This window comes from Tachysurus fulvidraco, chromosome 21 (genome assembly GCF_022655615.1).
Source record: "Tachysurus fulvidraco isolate hzauxx_2018 chromosome 21, HZAU_PFXX_2.0, whole genome shotgun sequence".
Taxonomy (NCBI): domain Eukaryota; kingdom Metazoa; phylum Chordata; class Actinopteri; order Siluriformes; family Bagridae; genus Tachysurus; species Tachysurus fulvidraco.
Window position 1 is genome coordinate 13802303 of NC_062538.1, and position 22690 is coordinate 13824992.

The 22690-nt window shown below is 36.1% G+C and overlaps 1 protein-coding gene across 1 annotated transcript; it reads right to left on the reverse strand.

The window, feature by feature from the left end:
* Nucleotides 1-10907: 10907 nt before the first annotated feature.
* c21h5orf15 (chromosome 21 C5orf15 homolog) lies at nucleotides 10908-22690 on the reverse strand. The gene is made up of 3 exons (XM_027152896.2): nucleotides 22528-22690; nucleotides 12770-13422; nucleotides 10908-12016 (listed from the first exon to the last, which is right to left on the reverse strand). Exons 1-3 carry the CDS (start codon nucleotides 22673-22675, stop codon nucleotides 11885-11887), a joined length of 933 nt encoding a protein of 310 aa, XP_027008697.1. The 5' UTR covers nucleotides 22676-22690; the 3' UTR covers nucleotides 10908-11884.

Below are 22690 nucleotides of genomic sequence, written 5' to 3' on the forward strand. Positions count from 1 at the left end.
GGGAAAGTGTGTCTGAGCCCCCAACACTATCAGGAAGACTATTCCAAAGTTTGGGAGCTAAATAAGAAAACGCTCTACCGCCTTTAGTAGACTTAAATATTCTGGGAACTACCAGAAGTCCTGAGTTTTGTGATCTCAGAGAGCATGAAGGATTGCAACTTGTTAGAAGACTAGTTAGATACATGGGAGCTAAACCATTAAGAGTCTTGTACTTAAGTAGCAGCAGTTTGTAATCAATTCTAAACTTAACAGGTAGCCAGTGTAGACATGATAAAATTGGGGTTATATGGTCATACTTTCTGGTCCTAGTGAGAACTCTGCCAGCTGCATTTTGGACTAACTGTAACCTATTTATTAAAGATGCAGGACAACCACCTAGTAATGCATTACAATAGTCCAGTCTAGAGGTCATGAATGCATGAACTAGCTTCTCAGCATCAGATACAGACAGGATGTTTCTCAGCTTGGCTGTCTAATATAACACCGAGGTCTTTCACTGTCGAGCTAATAGTAATAGTACATCCCTCTAAATGGAAGTTAAGTTGTGAGAGTTTCTGTGTACTGGTTTTTTTTTGGACCTATAAGTAGTATTTCTGTCTTATCGCAGTTTAACAATAGAAAGTTGCAGCTCATCCAGTCTTTTATCTCTCTAAGGCATTGAGTTAATTTGGATACTGTGGCTATTTCATCTGGTTTTGATGAGATATATAACTGTGTGTCGTCAGCATAACAATGGAAACTAATCCCATGTCTTCTAATAATGTTCCCTAATGGAAGCATGTATATAGAGAAAAGCAGAGGTCCTAGAACTGATCCTTGAGGGACCCCATAATTAACTGGTAATAAACTGGAGGATTCACCATTTAATTCTACAAAATGGTATCGGTCTGACAGGTAGGATCTAAACCAACTTAAAGCCTGTCCATGAATACCTGTGTAATTTTGTAAGCAATCTAGAAGAATGTTGTGGTCTATAGTGTCAAATGCAGCACTAAGGTCAAGAAGAACTAATACGGACATACAGTCTTGGTCTGAAGCTAAGAACAAGTCATTTGTAACTTTAACAAGTGCAGTTTCTGTGCTATGATGGGGCCTGAAACCTGACTGGAACTGTTCAAGGATGTTGCTCTCCTGTAAGAAGGAGCTTAAGAAGGAGCTTATTAAAGATAACGAGGAGTTAATAATATTAAGAAGAGGCTCACCAGCTTTATGTAACACTTCTTTCGGTAGTTTAGTTGGGATGGGGTCTAGTGAACATGTTGTTGATTTAGCTGTAGTAATAAGTTTATCTAACTCTTCCTGTCCTGTACTTGTAAAGCTCTGTAAAGCCTTAGGTGAGATTGTGTCACTAGTTGCTCTCATATGTTGAGCGTCACCTATTTTATTCCTAATACTTTCGATTTTATCGGTGAAGAATCTCATAAATTCCTGACTACTGAAATGTGATGGAATAGTGTGCTCAGATTCCTGGTTTTTTGTTAAACTAGCCACTGTGCTAAATAAAAACCTGGGATTGTTCTGGTTATTTTCTATGAGTTTGCTCAGGTGCTCAGCCCTTGCAGCTTTTAGAGCCTGTCTGTAGCTGGACATACTGTCCTTATACGCAATTCTAAAAACCTCTATTTAGTTTTTCTCCATTTCCGTTCGAGGTTACGGGTCTCCCTCTTGAGGGTGTGAGTGTTTTATCTCTAACCTTCTGTAATCTGACTGGGGCAACAGTGTCTAATGTGCTAGTGAATATAGCGTCTATGCTGTTTGTCATTGCATCTAGGTCGTTTGTGTTTAAGGGTACAGTAAGAAGTCCAGACAGATCAGGCAGTTTATTTGTGAATCTGTCTTTGGTGGTCGGAATAATAGTTCTACCGAGTCGATAACGTGGGGAGACACAGTTAGTCTGTTCTATAGGTAGTGTGTACATTATGAGGTAATGGTCTGTGATGTCATCACTTTGAGGCATGATATCTATATCAGTGACATCTATTCTGTGTGATATTATTAAATCTAGTGTGTGGTTACGTCGATGAGTTGCACTAGTGATGTTTTGTTTAAGCCCAAGTGAGTTTAGTAAGTCCATAAATGTGAGTCCTAAAGCATCATTTGTGTCATCAACATGAATGTTAAAGTCTCCTACAATTAGTGCTTTATCAAAGTTAACCAGTAGGTCTGAGAGAAAATCTGTAAATTCTCTAAGAAAAACTGTGTAGGGCCCTGGGGGTCTGTACACGGTCGCTAGAGCAAGAGACATCAGGGATTTCTTCGTGTGTATGTGCGATAGTGTAACATTAAGGACAAGCACTTAAAAAAGATTATGAGACCTGAATTATTATTTTTATTTTTGGATTTCAAAAAGGCATTTGATATGAATGAACATGCTTTTCTTTTTAAGTCCTTACAACATTTTGGTTTTGGTGAGCAATTTTTTAGCATTATAATTGATTAAAAAATATATGAATAGTTCAATCTCTCTCCCTTTTGGTACTCTTTTGGCAATCTCTCCCTTTTCCAATTGTCTGTGGAATGAGGCAGGGATGCCCATTATCTTAAATTTATTTTAGCTGCAGATATGCTGTTAACTCTGGTTAATCATGATTTGTTGATGTAGAGTTTAAATGTATTTGAAAAACCTTAGCAATTAGTCAACTAGCAGATAACACTACATTATTTTGATAAAATAAAGGCCAAATCCCTCTACCTATCTAGAGGGACTTAAAAATAAGCTACACAAATCAATGGAATATTAAATTGCTGGTTTCAGAGAGATCTGTTTCAGAGAAGGATTCTTCTATCTTTTTTTTTTTTTTTTTTTTTGCTGGATCAAAAGGATGAGACAGGAAATATATTAGATTACAACCCTTTCAAATTAAAACAAGGATTTGCCTGTCACCCGAAGCAGTTCTTTACTGTTGTTAATGCAATACCCTCAGGTATAAAATGTTAATAAGATGTTCTCTGTCATATTCCAAAATTAATTCAGTCCTTGTTGGTGATATTAAAATTGAAAGCAAACATTGTACTAACATATAAGAAAATCTATCATCCATGCTACCCCAAACACTAAGGAATAAATTAGAAAAAAATACATTTGAAAAAAAAAGAAGAAAAACTGCCAAATGATTCAAAACAGCCTATTTAAAATGTCCTTTTCTTCCCAAATCAAAAGAAATGCACTTAAAAAAAATGTATATTATTAAATGGCACATATCCATCCATATATTTCTGATCTCTGAAGATATAGAACATATATTTTTCCTATGTAGATTTTCAACACATTACAGGACTGGCTGGTAGAGAAGCAGGTGGTAGCTGACAATTTCACTCTCACTTTACAAGATGCATGGTACAGGACAAAAAAGAGTGCTCTGTTCTGTACGATTTGATCCATTACATAATATTATTAGCGAAATACTTTATACATAAATGTAGATGTTTTATGATATCCATTAGATGCCCTTAGTAGGATGAAAAATCACAATCTGTTATAATGTATTTTTATAACTATATTTTCTTTATATTATTTTCCTAAATTATGTTTTACTTTTTTGGAATCAATATTTTATTGTATTGAGCCTCCTATGTTTTCTTTTTCTGTTATTTTGTTGTACTCAGATTTTGTACCTAATTATATAATAATAAAAAATTGTAAAATATAGATTGTAACTATTCCATTTTCTAGACCTTTTAACAATAGACATTGTCATACTGCAGCTTAACAGTAAATATCCTCCACGTTACATTTGGAGTTCTCGTCTTCTTTTCGTCTTTGTTGTTTCATGTATCCTCTAGCCTACCTTATTGTTTTGTTTTGCTGTGTCATGTTCTTAGATCTCAAGATTTTTTCCCTGTCTATGTTTCAGGTTTTTTGTTAATAAATCATTTTGTTATCCCTATATTTGGGTCTGGTTTTTATCATTGCTATGGCAACCGCCATTCCTGACAGATAAGGTTTCTATTGTTTGTTAAAACAAGTTAAGAACAGTATAGAATCTCCTGTTAATGATGGGAAACTGATGTTTGTTAGTACATAGAATTTAAGAGTGGTGTAGAGTCCCCTGTTAACCAGGGCATATGGTGTTATGGATAATGTTTGTTGAAATATAGAAGTTAAGAGTGGTGTAAAGTCTCCTATTAACCTAGACATATGGGGCATATGTTTTTATCAATAATGTTGGGTTATGAGTGGTCTAAAGTCTCCTGTTAATGATGAGAAATGGGTAAGGTTTCTTGAAAGGGATTGTAGTTTTGAGTGATGTGGAGTCTCCTGCTAACCAGGACATCTGGGACATATGGTGTTATGAATATTGTTTTTTGAAACATAGAAACTAAGAGTGGTGCATAGACTTTCTGTGAAAGATAAGCTCTGGAAAGGGCCTAACACGCATCATGTTCCTGGCAGTTGAAACCCTACACGATTATGTCATCTATCATAGTCTGGTAAATGCTCACCTGGTAATATAAAATGCAAAGAATATTGTAGTACAAAATCTTTACACCTGAAAACTTTTCCAGGATAGGAATGGGTAAAAAGGACAGCATTATCCACATGAGCACATGACCATAGATTAATCTCTGTGGAGCTCTGCCAAATGTCACCAGTACTTTCCTGCCTGATGTGTGTGAGCTATCATGGTTCCTAGTGAATATGCAATAGCAGATATCAGAAATTATGTTTTTACTAGTGTAAAATGTAATTCCTGATATCAAAAATATGGTTACTATGGTTACATTCCAATGTAAATCCATTGGTTTCCATATTACATTAACTTTGTTGTAACCTTTATTGAGTGAATATTAACTTTGTCATTTAGGAGTGCTATCACGCTACTTTTTGTATTGGTCCCCACACAGATGTTGCTGCTGGAACGCTTGTAATTCTTGCACGATTGCACGCGCATATGAACGCATGTGCATGCGCGGCACTAGGATCGAGCTGCCGTTTATAAACACTGTTGCCTTTGCGCGTTTATTCACGCAAATGTTCATGCAATAAATTGTTGTGTGACAGACAGACAAGAAAAGAGATGCACTGGCAGCACTGCACAGCTAATTTAGCTAGTCAGATAGAGACTAGACACAGAAATACTTAACTTTATCGTTATTTGCTCTTGCTGACAACAAACTTGAAGGGAACACAAGTTTACCTGATTGCTGTTCTTGCATTTCACTCTCATTTTGTTTCTTTTTCTCTTTTCATTACCAGATGGATAGCTCCGCTTCATATGGTCATCTACACAGTAAACATTAACACATGCTGAAAAATGAGGCAGGGGGAGGCAGGGGGAGGCAGGGCCTTGCGTAATTTGCGGGGCCCTACGCAACTTGCATAGTGAGCGTATAGGGCCTATCGGCTCTAAACTTACTCTGTGAACCTAACCTGGTCGGGAGTAGGTTTTCTTCGGTAAACCCAGAGTTTCTTTCGGTCTCCTCCCCTTTTTTAAAGATTTAAGCGATGTTTAAACACCTCATTCATTGCACACACCAGTTACACAGAGTATCTAAGGGAATGAAATGTCCTTTTATGGACGATCCTGTTGATGAAGAGGCTGTATTAATTCGTAGGGAGTTACATTTACATCGGGAGAGGATTTTGAGGCACAGAGTGGATTTTTTTTCATATCCATATGCATTTTTATTTTAGCGGTACCGTTTTCTTTTACAGTCAACAAGATACATCCATAATCTCATCCATACTTACATCAAACTTCAGCCATCCCGGCCGTGCTCTTACATCCGAGCAGATGCTTTGCATTGCCTTACGTTTCTTTGCAAATGATAGTTTTGTGTATAACATTGGGGATGCAGAACATATTAGTAACGCTACTGTTTGCAGAGCGGTCAGGAAAGTGTGCCTCGCTTTTAAGCGCTTTATGACAATTTTTGTGTTGTTTCCTGATAAAATAAAATACTGTTTTTCCGGTTTCACCTCTGATATTATAAAAGTTGGGAATTTACTCTAAAATAGTTCTTAATTAATAACTACAAATTACATCTTGAACCAGTCTAATTAGATTAATGTAATAATTACTATCTCTAGAAAGTATTGGTCTACTTATTAATTTGGTCTACTTACTTATTAATTGCTTTCTAAATCCCAAATCAACCTCAACCACTTGAACAATAAGGAGTGACAAGAAACTGCACTTCTAATGCTTTCAAATAAACAATATACAATTGCATGAATTATCCTTGAATTGAACAAAGTGTGTAATTAGAGGGGAATTTGTTCAATTCAAGGATAATTCATGCAATTGTATATTGTAAACACTGTCTAGGGACAGACAGTGTTTACATTAAACATACACCTTTTAATGGTATATATATATATATATATATATATATATATATATATATATATATATATATATACCATTAAAAGGTGTATGTTTAATGTAAACACTGTCTGTCCCTTGTATGCCCCTTGTATGTTTACATTAAACATACACCTTTTAATGGTATATATATATATATACCATTAAAAGGTGTATGTTTAATGTAAACACTGTCTGTATATATATATATTTATATTTATATATTTATAAGATATATATATCTTGTGGTCTGGATTTAACATCAAATTTTAATGTGGTGTATTTAAACATATATATATATTTACACATTAAAATTTGATGTTAAATCCACTATTGTTTTATACATACAGCAGTGTTGTTTTTTGTGGTTTTTTAATACGTGTTCTAATTCTCCATATGTTTGCACTTCCAGTTCTGCTGGTGAGAAATATACAGACTTTTCTTTTGTCTGACGCTGTTGCCATGGTGACTCGTCATATCTGCGCTCCATTGATAGTGGCTTTTTTATGGTTGTGGTGCATGCGCTTAACTCAGAGTCAGTCAATTTAGAGTTGAAAAAACTCTTTTCAGCTGTTCTGTAACCAAAATCTCAGGGTTCCCCATCTCAGGGTTTGTCAACTCAGAGTTCAAGTTTAAACTCAGAGTTGGTTGAACCTCCTTTCTGAAACAGGCCCCTGATCAGTTTAGAAATGCCCCGTCTCATCATTCCAAACAAAAACCAGGAAATTAATAAGGTTAAATTCAAAACAGTGACTAGAATGCCAGATTGTAACTACATGGTCTAAACTGACTGATTATAGGTTTGTTTAACTCTGAAGAACTGATGTTTATAAATGTATACTGGTTGCTGCAAAAACCTGACATAACAGATAAATAATAGTATGCTTTCTAATCACGCTGTCTAATCAGCATCTTGATATGCCACACCTGTGAGGTGGATGGATTATCACGGCAAAGGAGAAGTGCTCAGTAACAGATTTAGACAGATTTGTGAACAATATTTGAGAGAAATAGGCCTTTTGTTTACAACGGGGGTGTCAAACTCAAATTCACAGTGGGCCAAAATATAAAACTGAGATAAAGTCACGGGCCAAATTGAATACTTGTTGAAAAATTAACTGCAACTGATGTTCAACCCTTTTCATATGGAAACAAACTTTAGTTTTGCTTAAACACAGGATTTGGAACAACCAGAGCTTGATATTACAAACACATAAGAAATTAAATTTGAAATGAAAGACACATCAGTGGTGTTCATTTCGCAAACTTTGACCATACACTTTTTAACAAACTCTCCCTCATTAAAGGGCCGGGCAGATTTTGCTGTCTCTGCTGCCACAATAAAGCTTTACAGCCTTTACAGCAGCTTCACTTTTTGATTTTGCTTTCATGAACATAGTCTGCCGGGAAACCAGACTTTTTTCATCTCCGCCTTCTGGAGCTTCTGCTTTACATCTAGGTCCTTATACTTCTCATAATGTTTTGTGTCGTAGTGTCTTCTTATGATATATTCTTTCGTTACAGACACATTAGCACACAAGACAAACAGGTCTGTCCTTTAAATTCGTGAACAGATAATCTGCCTCCAACCTGTCTTGAAAGCTCCTATTGTTCATCTTTCGTTTGGCCATTTTTGTGGAGGGTGGAATTAACTTGCCGATGTGACTGTAGCATGGTTTGTTAACGACTGACAAGAGAGAATGAGGGGCGCCCTGTATGTGTACAGTGGCACGGCATTCTGGGATTTGTAGTATTAGCGGAGCATGCGGCTAGCAAGCTGTAATGCACATTTGATATGATCTTGCGGGCCAAATAAAATTACACCGCGGGCAAAATTTGGCACCCCTGGTTTACATAGTCTCAGATCTTTGAGTTCAGCTCTTAAATATTGGGGCAAAAAAAAGTGTGTGTGTATGTATGTATGTATTGTATGTATATATATGTATGTGTATATATATGTATGTATGTATGTATGTATATATATATATATATATATATATATATATATATATATATATATATATATATATATATATATATATATATATATATATGCACACACACACACGGTGTACATCTTCAAGGGTGTAGTGGAATCCATGCCTCAACAAGTCAGGGCTGTTTAGGCAGCAAAGTGGGACCGCCACAGTTGATCTCATGAAATTGATCTCATGAAAAATATTTTTAAAATAACAAGCATGAAAAGTGACCTTTTGAGCTAAAGCATGCAGGGGCATTGAATAATTTTACACGAAGAGGAAGAAGAAGAAGAAGAAGAAGAAGAAGAAGAAGAAGAAGAAGAAGAAGAAGAAGAAGGAGTCTTTTATAGTGTTATACCCACATAATACTGGTTTAAAAACTTTGGCACCCTTACATTAAACATATTGAATTTTTTTTTAGGAGAGACAGTCAATTTATAATATCTAAAATGTTTGAGGGATATTTGTAGGGATATTGGTCCACTCATCTGTGGAGAATATATTAAGTGCCTTTAGGTTTGTGCATCTGAATGATATTCTTCAGTTCAAATCAGTAGATTCAGTAGAGTTCAATACTGTGACGTCAATTTCTGTGAAAATATGTGCATTCACAATAGGGCATTCTGATCTTTTAACAACAATAACAGCAAAACTCAGGTATCTTTGACATGCCAGAATGGACACATACAGAAATGGGGGGAAAATCTTATATGACCAGGCCAGAAACACACTGAATATGGTGAACAGTGGCTAAAAGAAATCATTCCAAAAAGTTGAAAAAGGTTTTCAGCCAACTACCCATCTGTGTGGAGAACACTAAAATACATCACAAAGTACAAAACATCACCCCTGTATAAAAATCAATAACTGGCAGATGATATGTGCTTTACTGCAGTTTTTAAAAACTCTGTCTCACTCTTCCACCACCCTGATTTTCACCTCACATACCCAGCAACACCTCCTACAACCCCCTCTGGCCCCCTCCTTGCTATACAGCCTGCTCTTGTGGTCTGTGAGGATATGTGCCAAGCCTTCAAGTAACAAAAGACAAGTAAAGCTTTAGGCCCAGATGGTGTCTTACCTATCTATCTGGAAGTCTGCATGGCCAGCTGACCCCTTTCTTCACACACATCTTTAACAAATAACTGAAGCAATGTGAAACCCCAAGTTGTAGCCTATATTATTCAAGGTACCAACTTGGTAGAACAGAAAAAGAAACTCAACACAGGAAGTTATTTTGTGTAAAAATAAAATACCAAAAATCTGAGGTAAATGAGACTCTTGGCACACTGGCATGCTAAATAACACATTAACACAATAAAACATTGTTCACTATAGTTATTAGCAGAGTCATCATTAAAAATCTATGCATTACACAATATTTCAGTTCAATTACACTTAAAGATTCTTGAGAAACAGCTATTTGAACACAGGCCTAATACAAATGAACATGTTCCAATCTTTGCTAACAACTTCATTTTAAATATCGAGTAAATTAAAATACACCCAAGAACTGATTGATAAGCAGAAATCATATTGTTTACATATATAACATGATTTTGCTCATTAAGGCTGCTTGAGTCCTGGAGTATCACTAGAGAATCATTCACTACTGCTCTGGATATCCTAAAGATGACCATGAGATTGTGGTGTATGGTACCACTAGGATACATTTAAGATGTCTGTTAATGTTCATAGTAGAAACAAAGAAGAAAAAATGACTCAAGATTCTTGACCCAACAATGCTTGAATCTTTAGTATATACCTGTAGTTGAATAATGAATTAAAATTGTACTAATCAGTGTCACCAGAAGAGAATGAGAACTCTTTGAATCTGGCTCCTCTCTGGGTATTTTTTCTCATGCCATGTTCACCTCTGGTTTGCTAATCTAGGATTAATTAAAATTATGTCCAGTTTTCTGTAACGCTGCTTTGTGACAATATCCACCATTAAAAGTCTGTTATAGATTGAAGTGTTGACTAAACGGACATCAACCGTTAAAAAACCTACAACATGGTGCCAAAAATAGATTTTACATTTGAAAAAAACTATCCTAAATTTGGATACAAATAAATAGTAAAAAAGGCATATTTATATGGTGCAAACCATAGAAAAGATAATTAGATAATTAAGAGTGCTGTTACAGAAGTAACTATAAGGTGCTCAGATGGATGGGCACAATTCAGATTTATTTGTAATGAGTCAAGTAATCAAAAAACTTTTTTGAGAACTGGGTTAAATATAAATAATTTAAGTATTGTACTATAGTGACACCATCAAGTTGACTGGGCTCATCGGTCTTCCCTAGGTAGTGGGAAAATATACTGATGGCCTTTAATGTATGTACCATGCCTACCTTTTGGTATGCATCTAATTTATTGAAGAGAAAAACAAGAAGGATCCAAGCCACCCTAGAAATGAATGCCCACCTTTTCATACTTAAAGACAACACTGAAAGTTAATGCCTAATGTAAAAGGCATGAAGGCTGTAATTTCACGCCTAATGTAAAAGGCGTGAAGGCTGTAATTTCCACCTTGACTGACAGTAGAATCTGACTGACATATTTGACAGACTTCTTAAACAATGCTTAAAACCTTAATCTCACATAAACCCATGCAAAATAATCTTATTGCTACTGCAGACTCATGTCTTTATTGTATATTGTATAAAGTAAAATGGGAACCTTTTTTTTTTAAATAAACAAAGCTAGTGAAGTATGTTTTGTTGCACACAAGGAGATTTGCTTTATATGAGCATTGAAAATACAGGTCTTACTTTGCATGCCTTATTAACTTAGATAACTGTAGATGTGGAAGTATATTTGCTGCCTGTCTGTCAAGGTATGTCTATGTACAACGTTTGATACATCACCTCTGCCTACTCTTTACTGTACACATCTGCACAAATTTCAGGTGAATAAAGAGAAAGTTAAATGTATCACTGGCCAGTAACTGAAAGGCTACCTTATACTTACATATTAGGTAACTGTACTAGTATACAAGACATTTAATATCATAAAAAAATAAAGGGTCCAGCCCTAAGACTGCATAATAAATCTAAATTTCTTGTAATCTTTAAAACAAACATTACATCATGAAAATTACAAATTACTAAAATTATTGATGGAAATAAGCATGTGATATAAACCCTATAAAGAAAATCTGCAAGTCAATAAATACAAATAAATAAATTATAGCCAGGAAATGAGTCATCTTCGCATTAACTATAAAATTTGAGGCTGTTGGATTTCATTCAGCTGCTCTGTGTTTATGCTAATCAGCTGAAATATAACAGTTGCTCAAGGGCTGGTTACATTCAATGTTAAATTTATATGCAGTACACTAATTAAATAGAGGAACCTAGTCCTTTCAAAGCCACGTGGAAAAAATTTTTTGCAGGTGCCAGTCCCTGAAATATGTGAAAAACAGCAAACATAATTAAACCAATAGACTGAGGATAAGGAAAACTAAATAAACAAGGTTTCTTGATCAATATTGTGCATTAAATAAAAATCAACTGTTTGCATTCATAATTAATAAACCGTGGTTTAACATAAAAGATTATAATAATCAGCTCTAACATTACGGTATAAGGGTGTTTAAAAGACATATTTGTTGGTCATCTTCAATGAAGGCATTGCCTCATCAACATTCTGGTCAAGCCGATGATATTCTATACTGCGGGTGCAAAGGCCTTCCCTCCAGCGCCGACTCTGAGCCAGGAGCATGATCTGTACAGACAAAGCAATTACAAAAAAACAATAAGCAGATATATATTTGAATGACAATCAGTAATCAAAAACAAAAAAAATTGGACTGTATTTAACAGACAGCTAAATCTAAATTAGAAAAAATCGGATCTTATGTTGAATATAAAGTCAAGTAGCTTTGATCGTCATTTCAACCATACACAGCTGACAAAGTACAGAGAGCTACACAAAAAAATTAGTTAGGCTAAGGTGCAGATAGACAACGCATAACACTACAGGAATGCTACATAAATTAGTGCAGACCAGTATACAGACTGTAAAGCCTGCCTACATACATGATAGCAGCAGTGCAAACATAGAAGGGTTGGACACAATGTGAAAACTGATCATTTTAAGGGAAAACGCCCACATTTCTGAGACTTCTCTTAGAATTAGATCACTTGTTATAGTGGTTCGGATCCTTAGTCTTGCCATTATTCCTGCTTCCTACTTCAAGAACCAGCTGTTCACTTGGTGCCTAATATATCCCAGTCACCTGGTACCATTGTAACAAGCTAATCAAGATTATTCACTTTACTTTTCACTGGTAATGATGAATCAGATTTTGGAGCAATTTCTTTTATGTTGGTAGAAGTCTGCACTGGGAGTACGATTCTGCAAATCCTCAACTGTAAGTTGATGCAGCCCTGTTTTATTTTATTCTTTGAGTGAATCTGCTACTCTTCAAAAACATGGACCAAAAGGTGACTTGTTAGATTAAAAAAACTGACATACCTTCTTTTTATTGTGGTAGGTGATGTACACTATGGCCACCAGCAAAGCAATGATCACCAGGTGGAAGAAGAAATGCGAGTCTTCATCTTGAGTGGCATAGATGGTGGTGTCCTTCATGTGAATATCAATTTTACCAGGACTCTCATGCATGTCTTCAGCAATATCCTTGATATAATTGGCATCATCCTGGCTGAAATTTTCACTTTTGTCCTGTTGATTATTCTCTGTATGTGTTCCATAGTCATCACCTTCATCATCATTATCGTCTTCATCCTCATAGTCCACATTAATATTTGTGTGGTAGATAGAAGTGGTGGATTCAAAATTGAGAGCAAGACTTGGATCTTCTCCAGCCAAGTCAGTGATAATAGGTAACTCATGTTCAGGATGGTTAGCTGACTTTGGCACATTGTGGTTCATCTCAATAGATTTGGAATCTTCTGGAATCATCTCAGCCGCACTAGTTGATTTGGGTGGTGCTGTTGTTGCATCCACTGTTGCAGTGATGGTAGTTAGCTGAGCAATAACCACTTTGTTGGATTTCATCAGGTTTTGGGTTTCTGAAATATTCTTGTAATAATTTGATATGGATTGGGAGGTGCTGTTAGTGAAATTTTGGATGTTTTCTGATTCTTTTACCACAGGAAGTTCATCTGAAAAAGAAGTTTCCCCAAAAATTATTTTGACAACTATATATTTCAACAAAAATATTTTTTAAATCTGCAAAGGATTCCTTTTGCAAACATTAATGCACAAGTTACTATACAAACATGTACTGTGATTATTAAAGGAATATTAGCACTTACAATATTTGTTTGCCTATTCATGCTGCAACCAGACTTTAATCTAGCAATGTGTGGTTCAAACTGTGGCATTGGGAAATGCATGGTGGGTGAAGGGTGAGGTCATTAAACAGGTTTGGGAGAAGGTTTCAGTTATTTATGATAATCTATGCATCACACACAAAAAACTAGACATAAATCAAATGATTTTGAAGTCCTTTAAAGTAAAATCTGTTATTAACTGTTCTGTATTATTTACAGAAACCAAGAGACATATTCTGAAATATTTTCTAAATTTGAGATTTCTCAGGAAATCTCACCGTTTCTTTAAACAAAGCAATAATTCTTGGAGACTAAAATATTGATTCTGATAATCCAACAGATTTTAATAATTCCCTTACAACAGCAAAAAATTCATGGTAGACGGATCAAATAAGACCCACTCTTTATTGTGGTCACACTTTTGATCTTATACTAATGTTTGATTAAACACTGTCTAATATAATTGGCTAATATAAAGTTTGGTATCCAACTTAATTAGAGATATTTCAGGAGAAAGTGAAAATACTTTACAGAAAATCTCTTAGTGCTGCTAGATCACATTTCTCCTCCCAAGTTCACATAGCATTAAACATGCACTTCAATATTTAAGGTTATGACTTCATGAATTATTCCATTGGCAAAATATGAAAATATTGGACAAAGTATTCAGACTCTGCCATAACTACTAGGTATGGCTCACTTTTGTTAGACACTGGATTTTTTTGTCCTGGGAAAAGGCTCCTTTACATATTCCATTTGGCTTAACCAGTAAATAACCCTTCCTTCAGGTTGTCTGTGGTCCCATGGACATTCCAACAACTCATACCCCCACCAACACCTCCTGCAACCGCCCTCTTCCTCCCTCCTACTATACAGCCTTCTCTTATTTGTCTGTGAGGAGGATGTATGCCAGATCTTCAAGTAACAGAATACAAGGAAAGCTTCTGGCTCAGACAGTGTTTCGCTTGCCTGTCTGAAATTCTGCATTTACCAGCTGGCCCCCGATCCTCACACAGATCTTTAACAAATCACTTTAGCAATGTAAGTCCCCTACTGCTTCAACAAACCATCATTCCAGTCTCTCATGTTTGTGTTCATGAAGTCAGCTGAGAGATTTTGGCCCACATGACTAGACCCCTCTCAAGCAAATAAGTTGGTGGACATTGCAGTTAATATGGAGATGCACTGTATGCTACAACACCTTAACGGAACAGGGAATTGCACAAGGATCGTGTTTGTGGACCTCAGTTCAGCTTTCAACACCATAATGCCTGAATCTCTGGACCAAACTGACCCATAACTCTGTACCCACCTATACCTGCAACTTCCTGGCATATAGGTAGTAGCAAATGAGGTTGGGAAAACTCATATCTGTGGCCCTCACCATCAGCACTGGTGTTCCTCAGTTATACACACACACACACACACACACACACACACACACACACACACACACACACACACACACACACACACACACCCCACTGCTCTCTCTCTCTCTGTACATAAATGACTGCACTGATAATGACTGTCTGGTGCAGTCACTTTGAGCATATCAGTGTCTCATATCACTCACCCTGGCCAACAGATGTTCTCCCCTCTGCCCTCTGGGAAGAGATACATATTAATCAAATGAAAAACTAACAAATTAAAAAACAGCTGCTTTTCACAGGCAGTTAAATGCATAAACCCTCCTCCTACCCTCCCTCCCAAACACTATGTGCACTGATGACATGACTGTCTCCAAGACCATCACCACACACTCAAATCAGTAGCCATGGATGACTGAAAAGGTGCGCAAGCTGCTGAAGTCTAGAGATTCTGCCTTTAGAGAAGGGGACATAATCTTAAGAACAGCACAAACAACCTTAAGTCTCTAACTATCAGAGAATCCACAGCCACTTCCTAGACAGCAACTTCTATGCTCGGTTTGATGCACAGAACAACCTAGCGGCTAGGAAGACAAGACCCCCCAGACAACATTCCTGGTAAAGTGCTCAGAGAATGTGGAGAACAGCACAAACTGTTACATTTACTTACTACATAAGTTTTTATATGTTTACAATTGTTGCACAATGTACTGTACTTTATAATACACTATGCACACTGGTCAGCACTATTCTGTGTACTTTGTGTATTTCCTTGTAGTGTCCTTGTCTCGCACTGTTGCACTTTATGTGGCTAGGGCTTAAGTCTGTAGCTCTTTGTAGTTTTATTGTTTTTTTTTTTTGAAGGGCTATGGTCCTGGAGAAACCTTCTTTCATTTCAATATGTACTGTGTCAGCTATATATGGTTGAAATTGGAAATAAAAGCTTCTTGACTTGACTAAAGTGCAACAAACTCCTGCCTCAATATTTCCACTTTTGTGCAGGCTAGATTATACCATGCTTTTACTTTTTTTTAATAAACATAAAGGTAATTTATAAAAATTATTTATACATTTATTTTATTAGTGCCATTATTTGAAGTTCAGTTAGAGAGAGACAAATAGAGCATGTTTATGTTGACATGAACACAGTTTGAAATTATATTAAACCTTTAAACTACAAAACAGTCATGCTTCAGCTTCTAGCAGCTTCCAGGAAGAACGGACTATGCATGCTAACATTTCTGTTGTACTAGCAACTAGGGTTGCAAAATTCTGTGAATTTTCAGGGCTGGAAACTTTCAGGAATTATTGGGATTAAAAGAGAGTTTACAAAATTGAAGGTTAGCCTATAACAGGAAACTTAAATGTAGTTGAAAAAAAAAAACATTTTGTAGGATAATCTTGGTCAAAACAACTAGATTTCCTAAAATTTCAGCTAAATTTCTACCTTGCACATTCATCAATCCCATGCACACAGCACTTCGCCTACTGCAGGGCTCTTGCAGCCATACCCACAAAGGCACTGTGCATTCAGACACAAAATAATTAAAAAAAATGTCCATCTTGGTGATTGGTGAGTATTTACATAAAGTATTTTCATATTACAAAAAGTTATTTTTAAAACTGAGCTGAACAAAGCTGAATTTTCATCAGCCATTAAACCAGTCTTCAGTGTCACATGATCCTTCAGAAATCATTCTAATATGCTGATTTCTCATCAGTTTTAGAGTCTTTTGCATATTTTAACATTATGAGATAAAAAGGAGAGGCTAGTGAGAGAGCAACTGCTAATAGCTTCTATAAATTAAGAGATAACATGACCAAATTGTGTTATATACAATCATATCAATAAAGTATAAAAGGTTAAAACAGAACATGCGTGACATCACTCAAAAATTGCACAGTCGTGGCCAAAAGTATTGGCAGTGATATAAATTTTGTGTTTTACAAAGTTTGCCACTTAAGCTGTTGTGGTGTTCATGGTAATCAAGTTCTTTTTTAGATTATTGTACAGAAAGATCAGATGCACAAAATCTGACCTAATGGCCAAATAAATGAACTTTTCAAGGAAATGGCTAAAATGAATATTTCACCTGAAAGAACCATTTACCGGTAGGGCTGGGCGATATGGCCGAAAACTGTATCATGATATCAGTGTTTCATATCGGTCGATATCGATATATATTGAACTTTTTTATGACCCATTTAAAATAAGGACCAGGAGAAGAATATATTACATTTAAACATTTTTATTTTAAGCTTAACCTTCCTCTTATCATAATCCCCTCAGTTATTAAGACAGAAATGTCAACAACCAGGAAAACTCAAATAAATAAAATGTAAACATTAGTCTAAAGTCACAATGAACATTTAACAATTATCTCAACATTTAAGGTGCAAGAAATAAAATATAATATATATATATTATATATAATAATATATTATAATATATAATGTTTCTTACAAATAAAATGTAAGAAATGCTTAATAAAGTGTAATAAAATAGTGCAAAGTGTTAAATATAAACAGAGAAACCTGAGAATTTAGTGCAAGTTTAGTGCGTGGAAGTTCACTAGCTGTTCACCTTCTGGTGAATAAAGTGTTTTAAAATATGTGCAGTGTTTTGTAAACAGAAATAAAACAGAGGTAAACTGAGATACATCTGTAATATGAGAAACAAACCTGATACTCTACAGTAACATTGTTTGAAATATAAAACCTGCAGAAATAGTAATAAGTAACTCGAATTATTCTTACTCTAAGCATACTTGAAGTTGAACTATTCAAGTATATTTTTGTAGACTTATAATTAGAGCTGTAGTTATCGAATATTATATTAATATTATTAATACAAAAATAAACATTTATATACCCATTGTTTCTTGTACCGTACTGTGAACAATGACAAAGTTGACTGAGAAGAATTAAGTACATTTAAGTGCCATACATTCTGGGTTTTAAATGAACCCTTTTCTGAGATGCAAAAACAAAAAAATTACTTTCAAATTACTTTTTAAAGTATCAAAACTAAGGCATACATTAAAATAAATAGTAATAATAATACAAAAATACTGCCTTTAAGTCATGCAACTTAACTTTCAGAACAAAAAGATTCAAAATCTACAGATCAGCCATAACAAACCTTTACTGACTAATTTGGAATGCTTTGTGGTATTTAAGAGGCAAAAAACATGGACAGGAACTTGGATCTAGAGGCCATGCATGGTTTCACACTTTAAGCATATACATATATATTAATCAGAATATAAAAGTCTCTCTCTCTCTCTACATGTGTTCTTTAAAAGTCTTTAAAAAAAAAAAAAAAAAGGTATCAGCATGCCCAGAATTGAGGCTTGCCTTGTGCTTTGAAGAAATGTTTCCTGGTGCTGAAAACAGACACTCGAATAGTGTCCCAAAACTTGGACATTTTCTGGCGTTTTCTCCTGTTTGTTTCTTCTCTTTGCTCATTAGGGCCCGAGCACCGAATGGTGCGAAGCCCTATTATTTTTTCTCGGGTTTATTATTCATATTCATTTATTTATTAGGGCCCGAGCACCGACTGGTGCAAAGCCCTATTGTTTTTGCTCGGGTTTATTATTATTTTATTTTATTTTTTTTGCACACATTGGCCAATTGGGGTCCCTTAACATGCTCAAAAACTCTTGAAATTTGGCATACACGTCAGAGTCGGGCGATGCTAGGCTTGGGCAAAGGCTAGAATATGGGCGTGGCAGTGGGGCTCTGTAGCACCCCCTGTAATGCAAAAACAAACATTTGTGCACAGATCGGGCAATTATGTACGCACATGTACAGGTATGCATTGAGAGTTGGTACGCATATAGATCTCATCGACCCGAACAACTTTCACGCTCTAAACTATGAGATCCGCCCAACAGGAAGTCGGCCATTTTGGATTGTTTTATAAGTGCATGCGGTGAACCTTTAAATATTCCTCCTAGGGAATTCATTCGATTGACACCAAAAGTGGTCAACATGATGCCGAGACGTTGCACTTGCTAAATTGTGAAGGGATTTTTGATATCTCAAACGGTACTGCCATGGCGAGGCGACTAAGTTATGGCAAATTCAGAGAAACAGGAAGTGTCTTCTATCTAAGCCAAAAAATGTCTTATTGTGATGACACATGGTGTGTATGTTCGGCCAAGGATTCTGATCGCATCGATGTGCCCATTGTGAATCTCGGACATAGCGCCACCCACAGGCCCCAGGAAGTGTGTCAGTCACAAAGGTGGATTTTTTCACAGTTGCATGCAATGAACTTTTAAATACTCCTCCTAGAGGATTCATGCAATTGATTCCAACAGTGGTGAACATGATGCAGAGATATTTTAGATGCTACATTGCAAAGGGATTATTGATATCTTGAACACTGTTCCCATGGCAACGCATGAAACTTTACTTTCACTTTCAAGCATATTTATGCCTTACAGTTGCATGCGGTGAACTTTTAAATACTCCTCCTAGGGGATTCATGCAATTGAGACCAGACTTGGCCACCATGATGCAGAGATATTGGAGATGCGAATTTGTGAACAGATTTTTGATCTCTCAAACACCGTTGCCATGGCATCGTGTCAAAATTTACTTTTATTTCAGGCATATTTAAGGCTTTTGGCGTGCTTAAATTAACTTGAAATTTGACACATACATCACATTTGTTGGCTGTTAAGTGTGGACGAAAAGGTCAGACAAAGGTGTGTCTCTTAAGTGGCTCACTAGCGCCCCCGTTTGTCTAAAATGTGGGGTTTCATTTACCTACAGTCCCCAAATTGGTCAGTAACAACATAAAATAGTCCACTGATATTTACCCACTTGATGCACTTGCCCACCATGCATTGTATTCTGGGAGGCACAGTATAGCGATAAAAAAAAGGGCAAGGCCCCGCCATCGATGCTTGCAGCTATATTTGACATTGTTATCGTGCCCTTCCATTTTCCAGCCCACACAATAACGTGATGTGAGCTTTAAAATGAGAGGCTTCGAGGCAGAGGAATTTGTCTCAAACAATTTTTGCAATCGAGTTACTCGAGGAATCGTTTCAGCCCTAATTATAATATCCAAACTGGCATACTGGCAAGCTGACTTTTCCTCTTATTTACAATTACCTCGCTCGCTGCGGCACTCATTTTCTGCTTATCAATCGCCGGTTACTGAAGAGGAATCCAGCACCAGCATGAGACAAAGATATGGCGCAAACAAAATGAAAACTACATTTACATTTACAGCATTTGGCAGACACCCTTATCCAGAGCGACGTACATAAGTGCTTAAATCTCTAACATTGAATACATTAATGCTGGTTCACTAGGTTACATGCTTAAGATACCATGAGTTTAAAACATTTATTCAAAGTTACAATGAAAAAATGTCAAAGGTTTGTTTTTTTTATAAATGCAAAAGATAAGGAAAGAAGTGCTAGTTGAAGTGTTTCCTGAATAAGTAGGTCTTCAATACTGTTACATGATTGGCTGTTAGAGTGACTCCCCAAGTTGCTAGGTTACCAGAGAGTGAGCGCCTTTGTTAATGCAACCAAACTTGCTTCGCAACTTCTGTTTTCTTCCGACGAAGAATAAAAAAATATCGAACGTCTTATCGAGCACATTTTATATCGATATCGATCAAGTGTCTATCGCGATACATATCGTTATCGTTTTATCGTCCAGCCCTATTTACCGGATCATCAAAAATTTCAAGGTGAGAGGTTCAACTGCAGTGAGGAAGGCATCAGGATGTCCCAGAGTGTCCAGCAAGCAACAGGACCATCTCCTCTTGAGGCATTAGCCACAGAATCATGTCAACACAAGTGACAAGTGCAGAGCTTGCTCAGGAATGGCAGCAGGGAGGTGTGAGTGCTTCTACACACACAGTGAGACAAAGACTTTTGGACAACGGCCTAGTGTCAGGAAGGGCAGCAATGAAGCCACTTTTCTCCCAGAAAAACATCAAGACAGACTAAATTTCTATAGAAAATACAAGGATTAGACAGCAGAAAACAGGTGGAAAGTTATTTTCTCTGATGGAGCTCAGTTCCAACAGTTTGGGACATCTGGAAAATCAATTGTCCAGAGAAGAAAAGGTAAATGCCAACAGTGAAGCATCCTGAGACCATCCGTGTGCAGAGTAGCTTTTTAACCAAGGAAGTGAGAACACTCACATTTCCACTCAAAATCACTGCCAAGAGTAAAAAATGGTATCAAAACTTCTTTCAACGACCCAGGAGCAATTTGGTGATGATCTGTGCATTTTCCAGCATGATGCAGCACCATGTCACAAGGCAAGAGTGATAATGAAGTGGCTCAAAGATCGCTAAATTTAAATTTTGGAACTGTGGCCAGGCAACTCAATCACATAGAGAACCTGTAGTCAATCCTGAAAAGGTGAGTGGACAGCCCACCAATTGTGATCAACTCCGAGCACTAATAAGGCAAGAATTTATCGCCATTAGTCAGGATTTGGCCAAGAAGCTAATATCCAGCATGCCAAAGCATACTGCAAATGTTATGAAGAACAAGGATCAACAATGTAAATATTGACTGTTTGCCAGTATTAAATGTTTTGCCAATAAAAAGTCTTTAAAACTTATGCAATTCTTATTACTGTTTTCCAGTACACCATAGGAATAGCAAATAAAAAAAATGTTTATAAATTGTATTTATTTGCGAATTGCTTCCTGCTCATTTGTGAATCGTGTTCTGTGCATTTGTGAATCACTGCACGCATTTGTGGATTTTAAACATTTCTAACGTCAAGACGTGCACAAGAATCCACAAATAGGTGGACGCAATTCGCAAATAAATACAAAGGTGGAAGCAATTCGCAAATAAATACATAAATACATAGGTGGAAGCAATTCGCAAATAAATACAATTTATAAATATTTTTTTATTTGCAAATCCCATTTTATTTATTTGTGAATTTCATTTCTTTTTGTGAAATTTGTAAAAATATTTGTGAAACTCTTTATATTTATTTGTGGATCATAGTGTATTTATTCAGAATAACGAAACAATTCTGACCCCAATCAATCATTATAAGGGAACACACACTGCAAAATTCATTGGGGAACATTTCACACCACCACGGCACATTTGGGGGAAAGAAATTGGAGGAAAAAATTCTATGTACTACATCATAAACTATAAAGAATATTATAATGAAAAGCATATCGGTCTAATTACTAACATAAAAAGTTGTCATTCGCTTGTACGCTTGATAATCTAGCCGTGATATGAGCAACACAAATACGCTTTTATATGTTTGCTAGTTTTATTATGCCCAAATGTTTTTAGCTAGCGACACACATTAAGTAAAATTACAAATAAAACCAATTATGACTGCATTTTGGGCCACTGCTGATACACTTTTAAAACAACCGACTCGCTAACGTAACATGGTAAAATATGTTCACAGTAAAATAACATTTCAAACTGCCACATTTACAGACAGGTTAAAGCTACGCAAGTTGTTTAGGTCTCCATGACGCTTCACTCATGATTATTCATAAACAATAAGCTTATTAAAATACACGAAAAGATAACTTACAAGTGTCTGATAATGAGCATGTTACAAGTGTAAGCTGTAAAACGGACAAAACAGCTGCTAAAAATGTGTTCGAATCTCGCTGCTTCAGCTTTGTCAATGTCGCCATCTTGAAACGGCTGTTGGTAGCAGAGTGGGCGGGACTAACCATCGTTTTCGCTCAAAA